Source organism: Guyanagaster necrorhizus (genome assembly GCF_019112545.1).
Source record: "Guyanagaster necrorhizus MCA 3950 unplaced genomic scaffold BT62scaffold_1, whole genome shotgun sequence".
Classification (NCBI taxonomy): Eukaryota; Fungi; Basidiomycota; class Agaricomycetes; order Agaricales; family Physalacriaceae; genus Guyanagaster; species Guyanagaster necrorhizus.
Window position 1 is genome coordinate 2,385,990 of NW_025064880.1, and position 12,859 is coordinate 2,398,848.

The 12,859-nt window shown below is 46.1% G+C and overlaps 6 protein-coding genes and 1 non-coding gene across 7 annotated transcripts; 5 read left to right on the plus strand and 2 right to left on the minus strand.

Annotated features, from left to right (window-relative positions):
- Nucleotides 1-2,029: 2,029 nt before the first annotated feature.
- Nucleotides 2,030-2,152, plus strand: BT62DRAFT_t5. Its single transcript has one exon. It is a non-coding gene; the product is annotated as a tRNA-Leu (tRNA).
- Nucleotides 2,153-3,142: 990 nt separating this feature from the next.
- BT62DRAFT_990096 (uncharacterized protein) lies at nt 3,143-4,980 on the plus strand (the record flags this gene model as incomplete). Its single annotated transcript, XM_043190201.1, has 7 exons — nt 3,143-3,818; nt 3,873-4,159; nt 4,217-4,439; nt 4,492-4,546; nt 4,603-4,635; nt 4,684-4,882; nt 4,941-4,980. Exons 1-7 carry the CDS (start codon nt 3,201-3,203, stop codon nt 4,978-4,980), a joined length of 1,455 nt encoding a protein of 484 aa, XP_043046669.1. The 5' UTR covers nt 3,143-3,200.
- A 375-nt stretch (nt 4,981-5,355) lies between these two features.
- On the minus strand, nt 5,356-8,118 carry BT62DRAFT_49868 (AAA-domain-containing protein). The gene is made up of 8 exons (XM_043181165.1): nt 8,067-8,118; nt 7,510-8,013; nt 7,356-7,457; nt 7,186-7,303; nt 6,992-7,139; nt 6,258-6,945; nt 6,089-6,208; nt 5,356-6,034 (listed from the first exon to the last, which is right to left on the minus strand). Exons 1-8 carry the CDS (start codon nt 8,076-8,078, stop codon nt 5,456-5,458), a joined length of 2,271 nt encoding a protein of 756 aa, XP_043046670.1. The 5' UTR covers nt 8,079-8,118; the 3' UTR covers nt 5,356-5,455.
- Nucleotides 8,119-8,135: 17 nt separating this feature from the next.
- On the plus strand, nt 8,136-9,092 carry BT62DRAFT_925708 (uncharacterized protein). The gene is made up of 3 exons (XM_043184881.1): nt 8,136-8,176; nt 8,229-8,621; nt 8,679-9,092. The coding sequence occupies exon 2, from the start codon at nt 8,234-8,236 to the stop codon at nt 8,618-8,620; it is 387 nt and encodes a 128-aa protein (XP_043046671.1). The 5' UTR covers nt 8,136-8,176; nt 8,229-8,233; the 3' UTR covers nt 8,621; nt 8,679-9,092.
- Nucleotides 9,093-9,888: 796 nt separating this feature from the next.
- Nucleotides 9,889-11,097, plus strand: BT62DRAFT_999207 (uncharacterized protein; the record flags this gene model as incomplete). The annotated part of the gene is made up of 7 exons (XM_043190780.1): nt 9,889-9,927; nt 9,977-10,072; nt 10,123-10,185; nt 10,236-10,436; nt 10,487-10,534; nt 10,592-10,825; nt 10,876-11,097. The coding sequence occupies 7 exons, from the start codon at nt 9,889-9,891 to the stop codon at nt 11,095-11,097; spliced, it is 903 nt and encodes a 300-aa protein (XP_043046672.1).
- A 352-nt stretch (nt 11,098-11,449) lies between these two features.
- On the minus strand, nt 11,450-12,065 carry BT62DRAFT_999208 (uncharacterized protein; the record flags this gene model as incomplete). Its single annotated transcript, XM_043190781.1, has 2 exons — nt 11,450-11,809; nt 11,880-12,065. The coding sequence occupies 2 exons, from the start codon at nt 12,063-12,065 to the stop codon at nt 11,450-11,452; spliced, it is 546 nt and encodes a 181-aa protein (XP_043046673.1).
- Nucleotides 12,025-12,581, plus strand: BT62DRAFT_49958 (uncharacterized protein). The gene has a single exon (XM_043181169.1). It carries the CDS (start codon nt 12,195-12,197, stop codon nt 12,531-12,533), a length of 339 nt encoding a protein of 112 aa, XP_043046674.1. The 5' UTR covers nt 12,025-12,194; the 3' UTR covers nt 12,534-12,581.
- The last annotated feature ends 278 nt before the right edge of the window (nt 12,582-12,859 follow it).

The window sequence follows — 12,859 nt, forward strand, 5'->3', positions numbered from 1 at the left end:
GGACTCTTTTTTTTGAAATACTGTAGTTGCTTTGATTTTCCAATGAAAACAACTGACATCTGCTCACTCCCATCTGCATTCATAGCAAAACACATGGTGATGCAGAACTTGTCCTGTTTCTGTCCACTCATAGGACCAGATGCCAAGATACAATCTGGAATAGCAAAGATGACAAGATCAGATTCATCAATATTCCATCTGTCCTGCATTGCATATTTCATCATAATGCTGTGAAGGCACACATGTTCTTTTTCCACTGCCATCATATCCACTGAGCCTGCTTCTTCATGCTGCCAAACCTCCTGAATCTTCCATGTCTTACAGAATGACCTCAATCATCTCTCTCCTTTCAAACACTGATTCTCTGGAATATTCATCAGATTTTCAATTCAATTTTGCTTCTCTATCAGCATTGCACTAGTCACAGTCTCATCTCAGAGCTGCATATTCTGATACCAGGATGCAACAGCACACTCTACATCAGGTTGGGTGACAATATGAGACTTTTTAGATGATAGTACATTAGGGTTCTCATTTGCATGCCTTCAATTTTTATATAAGATGCTAGTTTCTATGAAAGAGTTGGTTGAGTAAAGAGCAGTGCACCTTCCTTTCAGTTTGCAAAATGTGTCACAATGTCAACATGTTGATAGGAAGGATGGTTATCAACATATTTGAATACTATAAGCCAGTCTTCTATTGTGAAGTGTGGGTGGAAGATCTGCTTTGGAGGCTGAGCTGATGATGTATACATTGGAACTTTCTCCTTTTGTTTTGTATGCTCATATAGATTTTCAGATTTAGCATATGGTTTTCATGTTGGTTCAGGAGGCATGTTTATAGAGATATAGGCTGTACCACTTTACAATAATTTTTTTTGTGTTTGTTATAGTCTATACAAACAAATTATGTTCTTTATTATTCTAATATATGCATAATATCATATCAGCTTACTACAATTTCAGATCTGACAATGCATATTCCTAACTAAAACCATATGCATTATGCAATATGCATTTCCAGCCTATTTTCCTGCTCCCTAACTGTGTTCCAGCCCAATCCATATGCAAAGTCAGAATTATGCATTTTGACATCATGCATTGTGAGATAGTCAACTGTATATAATGACTCAGAAGAATAACTCTCAATGACTCTAGTTTACTTATAAGGTAGTATATAAGTAGCTAGTCACTATAAAAATATCATCTTCTTTTTTACCTCAAAATATTTATAAATCATTTAGCTAAGCAGAGCATGATCTTTCTCTTTGCTGGATATAGCTTCCATCACAGTGATGTCTCTGTGGCTACTACTGCAGACTGCTCTAACTATAAGATCCAATTACAACACATATAAGCTCTACATTGAAGTTGAACCTTTATATCTCCTCTACATCTCTTTCTCTCCCTATTGGACTCACTTCAGCAATACCTCTTACATTCCTCTAAACCTCTGAGGTGCCACATCTCTCTATGGCTTGAATTATCCAATTTGAGCATCTATGAACTCAGTTCTCACAATATCACTATTGTCTCAAATCTCTCTCTCATCTACTTCATCAATGCTAGAGTCCCTGCTTTGTGACCTCACCCTCAAGTAGATCTTGGCATTGATTGATGAACAAGTGATAGATTGTTTAAAGTCAATGTCTGATCAATACAGCTTATCTTATAATCATTAGCTTGACTTTTTCTATCTTTGGTACTTGTTCTTTTCCTTGCCTTCTTTTTATGGATATTGCTTTTGTACATGTCTCAGTTTAGTTTTCTATATATTCAAACCAGCAAGCAGTAAAATCTTCACTCTTATACTCACTGCTTGCAGATAGGCTTACATACACTTTCTCTCACTTCTGTACTCACTGCTCACAGTACATTGTATCATGTAGATAAAATTTCCCTCCCATCTCCCTAAACATCATATTCTTCATATATACTTTAGTCTACAGTTTCTGTATCCTGCAGTTGGTTTGGGGTTGTCTAATTCAGGCACCTGAGAACTGAGTCCTCGCAATGTATACCATTGTGCCGGCAAGGTGGCCGAGCGGTTAAGGCGTGTGACTCAAGAGAACTAGGTATTGCCTAGTAATCTTGCCCTGAAAGGGGTTTCTCATCACGGTATCGTGGTGTGGGTTCAAGTCCCACCCTTGTCACTTTTGTTGTCCGAGTCAATGAGTAAAGAGCACTCAGTATTGACTCTTGAGATTTTTAGTTATTTAAATTTTAGAGTGTACACTGTCCACTTTTACTTATGCTTTGCTGATGATAAACATTTTAAAATCTTTGAGGTTCTACGCGTGTCAATAGAGCAGTCTTTAGTGAAGGGCGGCAGTTCAAAGTGCGGAAAGCAGAGTCTCGCCCCTTCTTCTTGAGCTCTTCTGACACTATCAATATTGCATTTTATTCATTCTTTCCTCTCTGGAACTTGCCGATGGTTGTCCTCTTCACTGTCACCCACAGTCTTGACCGAATCACTGCATTGCTCGAGTGTAAAAGTGGTAGAATATGCAAGAAACTCCGTAAAGCTGGATCCTATTCTCTGAGGTGAGGTAGGATCGTAAACCTGACCAAACGACCTGTATGCAGTAACAATAATAACCTGAAAATAATCATTTCTTAGACTTTCCACTGTAGCAAGTCAACGATGTTACTCTGTGCATCTATACTCTTCTTAGTCCGTTCCCTGTGAGAAACTTTCGGCCAGCAGATTTTCATGTGTACCGTATAATTACGAACTATGTGTAACGCGTAACACCCCGTGAACACCTGGCCAATATGCCGCGTTGCCAGACTATCTGTTTCTAAACGTTGTTCCCATGCTTGAACTCTAAGAAAGTGACGCGCGTTTGTAGCACCTAATAGATTATGCTGTTAGCTATAACGTAGACCTCACACAGCGTAGCGATAAGCAGAAACGCGGTGTTGTATTCACTGTACCTAATAGATTATGCTGTTAGCTATAACGTAGACTACAGAATACCAATCAGTGACATAAACGAAGTAATATAAGTAGATACTCACCCTCACACAGCGTAGCGATAAGCAGAAACGCGGTGAGGGTGCTCGACAGACCGTATTCAATATATATAGTCCATCCCGACATAAAGGGGTATCGAGCTTGGCCGGCGGGATACGACGGAGCTCCTGCTTGCTAATCCAACATGAACCTCGCACCACAAACTGCCACTGCCGTTAGAGTCCATGGCCCAACTTCGTCCAGACAAAGACAAATATCGTAAAGCATGGAACAAAAGTTGGGAAGATGACCTTTTGGATAGATATCCACCAGGACAAAAGCCTCCAAATATGTTCAGCACGATGTCTCCCCAGAGCATTCATTTTCTCAAAGCGGCCGAATCCCTTCCATCAGTTCAGTTGGAAAAAGACGTCCGAACCAAGGAGATATGTCTTCTTCAGCGAGACTTGGCTCAAGCTGCTGTAACAGGATTGAGCAACGATAACTTAGAGGAAAGGTGGAGATCGTTATCGCAGCAGCGACGTGAAGAATTGGTCCTCGAAGGGTTATATGTGACTGCCTGCGTCCCGAATGGTATGGAGAATTGGCGATTATGGTGTCCCGAAATGACCGTCGCGGGGCTTTCTGGAACGAATGACAGAGACTTCATCCACCTTCTGAAAATGCTCCTTCCCATCGATCAACTCAAAGAAACGTTGGGCCCTCCACTGCTCTTGTCAAATCCAACATTCGAGGAGCTGATAATGACCAACGATCCTGTGCTCAGACGCACCGTCGACAGATTTCGGCTAAATAGAAGCTATTTCATTACCATGGCCGTATGGAGCATCTTTAACGCATTTGTGAGTCCCCTTTCTTAGGCGACAACAAGTGCATATGACTGAACAGTAGCATAGTATGGTAATAGAGAGCGGATACAAGTAGGGAAGCCTCTGTATCGTGACAATAGCAAGGCCAACAAAGACGTTTTACGCCAAGCCAGGGAACTCTATAAGACCGAAGGAGAACTTTTCAAGTTTTCGGAGATTCAGAATGACTATCTTCGTCGAAAAGAGGCTGTAACTCATGAAAGTCTATGCTGTCATTGCAACCGCAAAGAAGCTGATGTGTCTGCCGAACGAGAGCATTTCCAAGTCTGTAGTAGATGCAAAGTCGTCGGTCGAGTGGTGAGGTATTGTTCAGTGTGCGTTTTTGTGTACCTTATTGCCAAGTCGTCGTACGCTAAATTGGTATTCGGTAGGGAATGCCAGAAGAAAGATTGGAAGCATGGATTCCCCAGACCTCATAAAGCCATCTGCGGAAAAGACGTTATAGATGAAGAGAAGCCCAATGGGAGCATTCCAGAGACGAAGGACACGGAGCTTGAGAGTGGCATCCCGCCCCCAGACCCGTCTTTCAAACGATCCCCAGACCTCCTGCACCAAATTTCTTTCATCACCAAGCCGATACCACATGATTACGTCGTAAGAGTGAAATTACGCATTTGCGATCTGACAATAATCTGCGATTCCTTAGTACATGCAGCCACGTCCATTCGACGACATAGGCATTGACATACCCGATATTGAAGGTGAGAGGGACAGCTTTCTGAGGTGGCCCACGTCCTCACAATTTCTGTTTCTGAAGCCAAAGTTTTCTTCACATTTATGCGGCGGCGAGGTACTCCTCATCTTGTGATTGTTCAATTTCGACTGATGCGGCTTGCAGCGATGATAAGCGGGGATCCCATCGCCGTCCTCAGCATGTATGCGTACTTGAAAATCTTCGCGCCACCTAGCATTTCGGAGGATCAGCTAAAGGAGCAGCTGAGAAAAGAATATGGCGTTGATATCAAGCTGCTTGGAGAAGACTATTGGGGAAAGGAAATATATCCCCCCAGCGAGGAAGAACAAAGAATCGTAAAAGAGTTGGTGAGAAAGAAACTGATGCACCGGAATACCGAAAATGAGCATCCTTGGGAAAAGGAGATGGATCCGCCCAGCGAGGAAGAACGACGAATCGTAAAGGAGTTGGTGAGAAAGAAACCGATGCATCGGAATGTCGAAAATGAGCATCCACCGACTGACACTATAAAGGAGTTGGTGGGGAAAGCACCGATTCACCAGAATGTCGAAAACGAGCATCTGCCCATAAAGGAGTTGGTGAGAAAGGAAAGAATGTATCGGAATGTTGAAAACGAGCATCCATTGCAACCACCCACTGGCATTATATCTTACTTACTCGTCACATTCCTTATTATCTTTCTGGTACCCTACCTCCTGTCTGTCTTGATACATTAGCGGTATATCTCAGTCCTTTCACCTCAGTTGTCCCCGACTGAGGTGTGTGTATACATTTACTGCTCACCCCGTATCTTAAACTCGTTTTTAGCGCCTGACGATATTCTCTCTGCATTACGAGACCAAACGTGGTTGGGTGTACCGTCAGAGCCGTCAGAGTGTATGAATATCATTTGAATCCATGCTTGGATAAATGCAATTCACGTTTGCCCACCCCCCTCGCCTTTCACCTCGTCTTTCACCATCTTCACGGGCGAGCCCGCTAATTTAGATTTCAGCGCCTCGTACCTCTTCTTTTGCTGAGGGCTGACGCTCGGACCGACCTTTTCCAAGGCGGCAATAAAGTCAGCGATACGGACCGTAACCGTGGGCCTCTCTCCAGGCCCTCTCGTGTCATCGTCCATATGATCCAACACACCAAGCGTTCGGCGCAATGCAGTGACCCCCGCCTCACGAACCAAAGCGGCCAGATCGGCGCCGCTAAATCCATCGCAGCGCTCGCGAACAAAATCCTCCACTTGATTTCGGACAGCGTCTGGTGTCTCACTTGCTTCACCAGCAAGAGGTACCTTCCGCGTCATAGTACGAACGATCTCGGCACGCTCATCGCCATTGGGGAGGTCCACGTAGAGCAGCTTGTCAAGCCGTCCTGGCCGAACCATGGCAGGGTCTATCATATCAGGACGGTTGGTAGCAGCAATGACATAAACACTTTTCCGGGCATCTAATCCATCGAGCTCTGTCAAGAGCGTATTCACGACACGAGCTGATGATTCCGACTGACGCAATGATCAGACTGCGGACATTCAACATGGCAAGAGAAAATGACCTACAAGGCTGTCATCACGCCGAGGAACGAGTGCATCGAGCTCATCAAAGAAGATGACACAAGGAGACGAAGCCCGGGCTCGGGAGAAGACTTGACGAATTGCTCTCTCGCTTTCACCGACATACTGACCAACGGCATGAGCTAAGCTAATTCGAAGAAAAGCTTAAAGCTACCTTGTTTAAGAGTTCAGGACCCTTGACGCTGATAAAGTTTGCTCGAGATTCATTCGCGACAGCCTTCGCCAACAATGTTTTCCCACATCCTGGTGGACCCCAGAGTAATACCCCACATGCTGCCTCTATACCAACAGCACTAAACAGTTCCGGTCGCTTGATAGGCTGAACGATAGCCATATGTAGCTCATCCCGGGTACGATGCAAGGCACCAATGTCCGACCACGAGACATCTGGTACAGTGGCAAAACCTTCTCGTTTAGAAGAGGGCTGAACCTGAGTTAGGGCGACGGTGAAGTCGTCCGAGGTAATGCAAAGGGGAGCGAGCTGTATGGGCGTAAGAGGGTCTGGGTGGGCGTTTAGGAAATGGGCAATGGAATGGGCGGATGAAGTGGGAAATGAAAGGGTGGACGTTAGAGCCTTTATTGTCGGAGCCGGCTGCAATGAAGATGATAGCACCTGGGCGGCACCTTGGGGATCATCAACTTGCATAGACGTATCCAATTCCGACGGCAACTGCAGTGAACCTTCTGAAAGTTGTTTGAATATCCGTTTGACTGCTATGATACCAGCAGTAGCAGTAAGCGCCGACAAATCAGCTCCCACATAACCTGGAGTAGCTTTGGCGAGCGCGGAAAAGTTGAAGTCTCCCTCTATCCGTAGTTTGACGCATAGGACACGTAAAATCCTGAACGAATGTGAGAAAGAGTTTAACCAATAGACCGGTTTCTCACCTTTCTCGAGCTTCGTCATCAGGAACACCCATACTAATTTCGTGGTCAAAGCGACCAGCTCGTCGTAGAGCCGCATCAAGCGAGTCTGGTCTATTGGTTGCACCCATCACAATCACTGGTTTGTTGTCGTTCTTCTCCCAAGACATGTCTATATGCAAGTCAGATGGGGAAGAGAGATAAAGTGACGCTATTACCATCCATGCATGTTAGAAACTGCGCCACAATTCGTCTCTCCATCTCTCGTTGGGCGCTTTCACGTTTTGGAGTGATGGCATCGATCTCATCAATGAAAAGAATGCAAGGCGCGACCCTCTGTAGAGACAAATTTTAGCTTGATTGCAAGAAGCCCCCAAGAAACGCGTACTTTTGCCTCCTCAAAAGCATCTCGCAAAGTCTTCTCTGACTCCCCAGACATGCCGGACACAATTGACGGAGCAGATATGCTGATAAAGGGAACCCCAAGTTCCTGTTGAAGCAGTGTAAATTCGCATCAAGTTGAAAAGCAGTCCGTTACTCACACCAGCCATTGCATTCGCTAGAAGAGTCTTCCCACACCCTGGGGGTCCGTGTAGCAGAACGCCGCGAGGTGGTTGCACGCCTGTATGCAGGTAAACTTCCGGGTGACAGAGCGGCATGGCTACCATCTCAAGCATTTTCTCGATGCAACCTTCGACGCCTCCAAGGTCCGACAATCGTGCAGTAGGCGGTGAATAATCCTTTGCACTGGAAAACGCGGCTCCGGACGACAGCTTAACCCTCTTAGAGCCCTCCTCCGTCGACCGAGATGACTTGACCTTGCGCTTCCCATTCACAACCGGCGGGGGGGATTTTGGTTCCACAGCACCCTCCACAACACCGTTCTGAATTGCTGACTGTCCTTCCGCGTCTACTGAAGGCACTGGCGGCTCTTCCTGAGGTGTAGGCAAAGGCGAATTTCCCGCCGAAGATGCATTCAGGTTGAGTTTGCTCCGTCTATGACTTGACCAAAGTCCCTGCATGGATTTGTTGAGAACATTGGAACCCTGTCTTGAGCTTTTGTAAGGATAAATGTACGCAAAGTGTAGCCTATACGCACCGAAGAATCCATTGTAAACTCGACAGTGACGGTGCTAGTGAAAAAAGCTGAGTGTTTTGTTTTGGTCTCCTTGATCAACAAAGCTTGTCTTCCTTTCCGTCGGTCGTTTGGTACGTGCTTACTTGTATTTCAGTTCTATTGCATTTATACTTGGCTTGCTAGTTGAAATGTCGTCGTGGATGTTAAGCAGCACGAGCAGAACGTGTCGCAGAACCTACCCGACCTTTTTCAGGACACTTACAACAACATCATCGTCGACGCCAGCACCAGAGAACGCACCTAATACCCATTTCAAAATCACTCTTCGACGTTCAGCAATATCCCTTGGCGACAGAATCAAGGGGACACTAGAATCGCTTGGTATTCATCGACGAATGCAGACCGTATACCATCCACATTCACCTATCGTTGCTGGGAAGATACTCAAAGTAAAGGAATTGGTCGAGGTTGAGAACGTCCCAGATCATCTTGTGCGGACAAAGCAGCAGCAGACTCTGGACAGGCGGCCAAAGCGAGGATACAAATTGGTGAGGTCCTCGCGACCATCGATATAAGGTACGTATTGGCATCGGTTTGTCTTGGATCGTCTTTCTGACTGTCATTTCCATACAGTTTAATTGCTTCTGTTACTTTGTCTAGTGTTCGATGGGCCCGTGAAAAATATGAAATATTTTATTGCCCGAATATCTATCATAGTCCCATTGACCGGTGACACCATGTTCTGAATGAAGAACATAGGTGACATTCCTAGCTCCTGCTCTTTCAGGCACCCGGGGACAATATAGAATGATCTGGTCAGTATGGTTTGAGCGTCAAGTACCATCGCGGACCCCGTCAAAACAGCACCCATGTATATCAATCCGCTGCATATGCGTGCTGCGTCTAGGAAGCCTATTCACCCAACCCACTCCAAGCGATAACTGGCTTGAGCTTCATCGTGACTTTCTTCATATCGACAATCGCATCCGTTAACTGACGACCGATTCCTTATATAGGGTCAATACCGCTCTAGGTGGCAAACGACCAGACCTTAGTGCTTGAGTGCTTGAGTTTGACAGGTGTTTGACGAGTCATTCCTATCATCCAGCTCGAACAAGATGAACGATTGGTTTCATCCTTGTGAATGGAGCGTTCTGTTCGTGGCACAGTGAATCTATAATTCAAAAAACAAGTCTGCCATCATCATAGCCACTTTCGTTAAAGAAGGGTCAGATCTGTCCTGGCAGCCTGCGAAATGCTGTGAAGATACGGGTAGCAGAGAATACACAGTTCGACGTTACCTCGGTGCTTAGACTTGTAGGTCCCTCACGTATTGGATCCTCCGCAGGCACCGAAGACAACACCTTTCGATATGTCTCGTGTGCCGCGCCGGCCGAATCCGAGTTGGATCACCATTTCCCCTGCACGATAATAACTTTCTTCATTTTAAAGTTCGAGTCCTGCCAGCACCAATTCTTCTGACAGTCTTGTTCTTTCAATGATAGCAGATCGGCCACATCTTGGCTCACCTTATGATGTCATGTACATGCTGCGTCTCTAGTTCCTTATAAGTATCTCGACCACACTCCCAGGCCCGCATCGTCATTCGTTACAGGATCAACCTTCGCCTGTATTTGATGATTGGCAGGAACCGTCTGATGTCCTTTGTTCTTTTCGAAATCCTGGCATATAGCGTCAAATTCGATTAAAATGTCCTTGTTCTCCTTTTACCTCAGATCCCAGGGTCGAATCCAGTGGCAGTTCTATCTTAATTTTTAAATTGACCTCTAAGAGCTCTCAGTTCTTTCCCATCCACCGCACGCCAATCTTGCTCCCGCTGAGAATGAATCCTATCTCTTCCTTCCAGGACCGTCGACATTCGGTATAATATCTTTTTCTTCATGCTATCGTGTCTGACCTCTGCACCGCAGGTCTCCTTCCTTCTCTCACGGCCCATAAGCCCCTCCATTCAAGGAGTAGAACCAGCACGACCTACAAGTTCTCTTAGCCAAGCTTCAACTGTAACAGTAAACCAGCTCTCCATCCCTCCGGATTTTTGTGCTGACATCAGTTACAGGAAAATGCATTGTCGCGTTCCACATCGATCGAGCCACCCTCAGGAAGGGCCTCGGAAAACAAGGTATAGCATTTTTTTGTTATGTCCTGCCAGTGGCATGACATTTACACCAGGATGCCTCTGCCTCTGCCTCGCCAATCCTCGAGTCCAGCGCATCTCCTCCGCCGACTGATCGTCCCACCAGCGGAGAACAATCGCCGGACGTTCGTAGCCGTAGCCGTTCCACAACTCCTCTGGATCCCGCCCGCGTCAAGGGAAAGGCCCCTGCAGTTTTTACGCCCTTGTTGACCCAACGCCGTGTAGGATATTTTTCCGTAAGTCACGACGTTTGTCATGACCTCTCCTCTTTCTTATCGCCATGTAGTGTCGACCTTGCATGCCAACTTCGATTTGGCGGAGCGAGGAACCCTGGGTTGGTACATCGGCGCTATCCCCCGACACAATTTTCTCTGATCTCCCTGCTTTGTAGTGGGTTCTTCAGCCAAACAACCCTGGAGACGAAGCCTACGTGAACTACAAGTCAGCGGTTCTAGAATACGGCCCTCTCATATTAGAGAGAATCGAGTTTGTCCCAACCAGACCAAATAACCGCGTTCCGGGTGTCAGCATCTTGAGAATTCTGCATGGAGATGATGTAATCGTCGACGGTGATAAAGCTGTTGACGTTGATAGCCTGCAGCACAAGATGATGGAACTTCGATATGTTTGTCTTCCTGTTACTCTTTGGAGACTCGGACTCATAGAAATGAACAGGAAGATCGGCGAGAAAAGGTCCAACTGCGCTGTTACCATTGTTCGGTCACTATACATGGGTTAGCATATTTGATGTCCACCCATGTATACCACTACTTGGAAGAGAAGCAGAATACTCAAAGCGACCTCTACAGCATTGGAGACGTACTCAACGCAAGTTTAGTGTCCATCTACAGCTTGGAGCCCGGCATCTGGATTCCGGAGATCGCTTTTGGGCTGTGAAGTTTCGTGAACCATGCTATGGTAAGTAGCATTAGTTCCTTCCTAGCAAAGGACAATTCACATAAATGATTGGAACGCTACCCATATTGTACTGTTTGTTGACAATCCGATTCATTTTAACTCTTAGAACGCATAACTTTGTTCTCCTGCGATTCCGATCGCTACTGCTAAGATAGACCGGGTCCATTTGCTCGAGTAGATCAATGTGGTGAGTCTAGCCCACGTCACTTCTGTGGTACGTTCACTCGGTCCGATTCATTCTCCCTCGCATGACTCTGATCCTAGACATGAACGCAATGCTAAAAATGGCATTGCCACTAGTACGAGTTTAAATTCAATCTCGACATCTGATTCAATCAAAAGGTCTAAACCGCCCAAAGTTACATACTTGACCAGTTTTGACGCGGATCAACGCAAGATCAACGGATCTGTGGTTGTAATCTTTCCTGATCAAATGCCTCTCCTCTACCCCGACACTGGTCTGACCTTTTCTCGTTTGCAACGCTCTCCAGAACTTGATAGCATCATCTAGCCTGTCAAGAATGGAACACAAAGTGAGAAGCAATTTTTGAAAACTTCTCAGTTCCCGGTCCGCGAAGTCATGGACGACCTTCACCGCCTTGTCTCTCTCTGTAAACTGATGTATCTCGGTATACCCGACGTTTCTGTGTGGATCGTGGCGCAAGGAAGCCAGTATGCCTTGTGCCACGGGCTCAAGACGCGTTTGTGGTGTATCAAAGCCGGTGGAATATCATAAAGCAGTCATAAGAGGGAAATCATACTGATGGCAAGAGAGTTTGGTATGGCTCTGGCTCCTTGGGACGTTCTCGCCTCCTGATGATTTCGGATGGACGAGGATGAGCAGAGGTTGAGGGAGGAGAGACGGGGGAGAAGGGTAGACCATTTATTCGTCCAGATTGGGAGAGAAGCGTCGTGGAGATCAAGGTCTCAAAGGCCTTGGAAGTCATTTCGGGCGAGATTGTGTTGAAAGTCTGACTGTTGATTGCATTCTGGCTCTCTTAGAATTGTTCTCTGATTTTTTTGCTTTCTCCAGTCGGCATCCCGTATGTCATGCACAAGGTGCCGTACGTTTTCCAATGGTTGAAGGAAGGAAGATCGAGCACCTCAAAGCGAATCCCAAAGCTCTGGACATCAGATTGTCGAATAAACAGATCAAGTACCTTCGAGACTGCGCCGTAACGAATTTCCAGCTGACGGACTTCGGTGGTCAAAACCACCGTATCATTCTATGCCTCTATAACTCCGGTCACGTTATGAGATTCGCCATCAGTAGAGATAGAACATCGAGTTTCTTGCAGGGAAATCGATCGTTCGGTCGCGCAAGAAGTACGTCTTGTCGCCCTTTGGAGCAGAGTACGAAATTCCCAGTCGATCCGCTTCGGCGACGGGCCGTATCATCAGCGTACATCTGTTAAAAATTTCTCAGTACATATCAAGAGAATGTCAAAGTCGCTTACCTTGGGACGTTTCAACCATGGAGATCGACCTCTCATGCACTGAAAATCGATAGGTAAGGATACCACGAGGCGCCAACAGAACATGCTGTTTGTCTTGTTAACTCAAGGAGGCGATCGGATGCAAGAAGTGCAATGTTACGTTCATCCTCCCTGCTTTGCAAAATCATACCGCCGACTTTGAGCGCATACTGGCCTCAGTGGCGGAAGAAGTTGATCGATATCAGAAACTGAATTCGTATCTGATGCGCCAGCTGCAGAAGGAGGGGAGACAATGATAAGTTCGT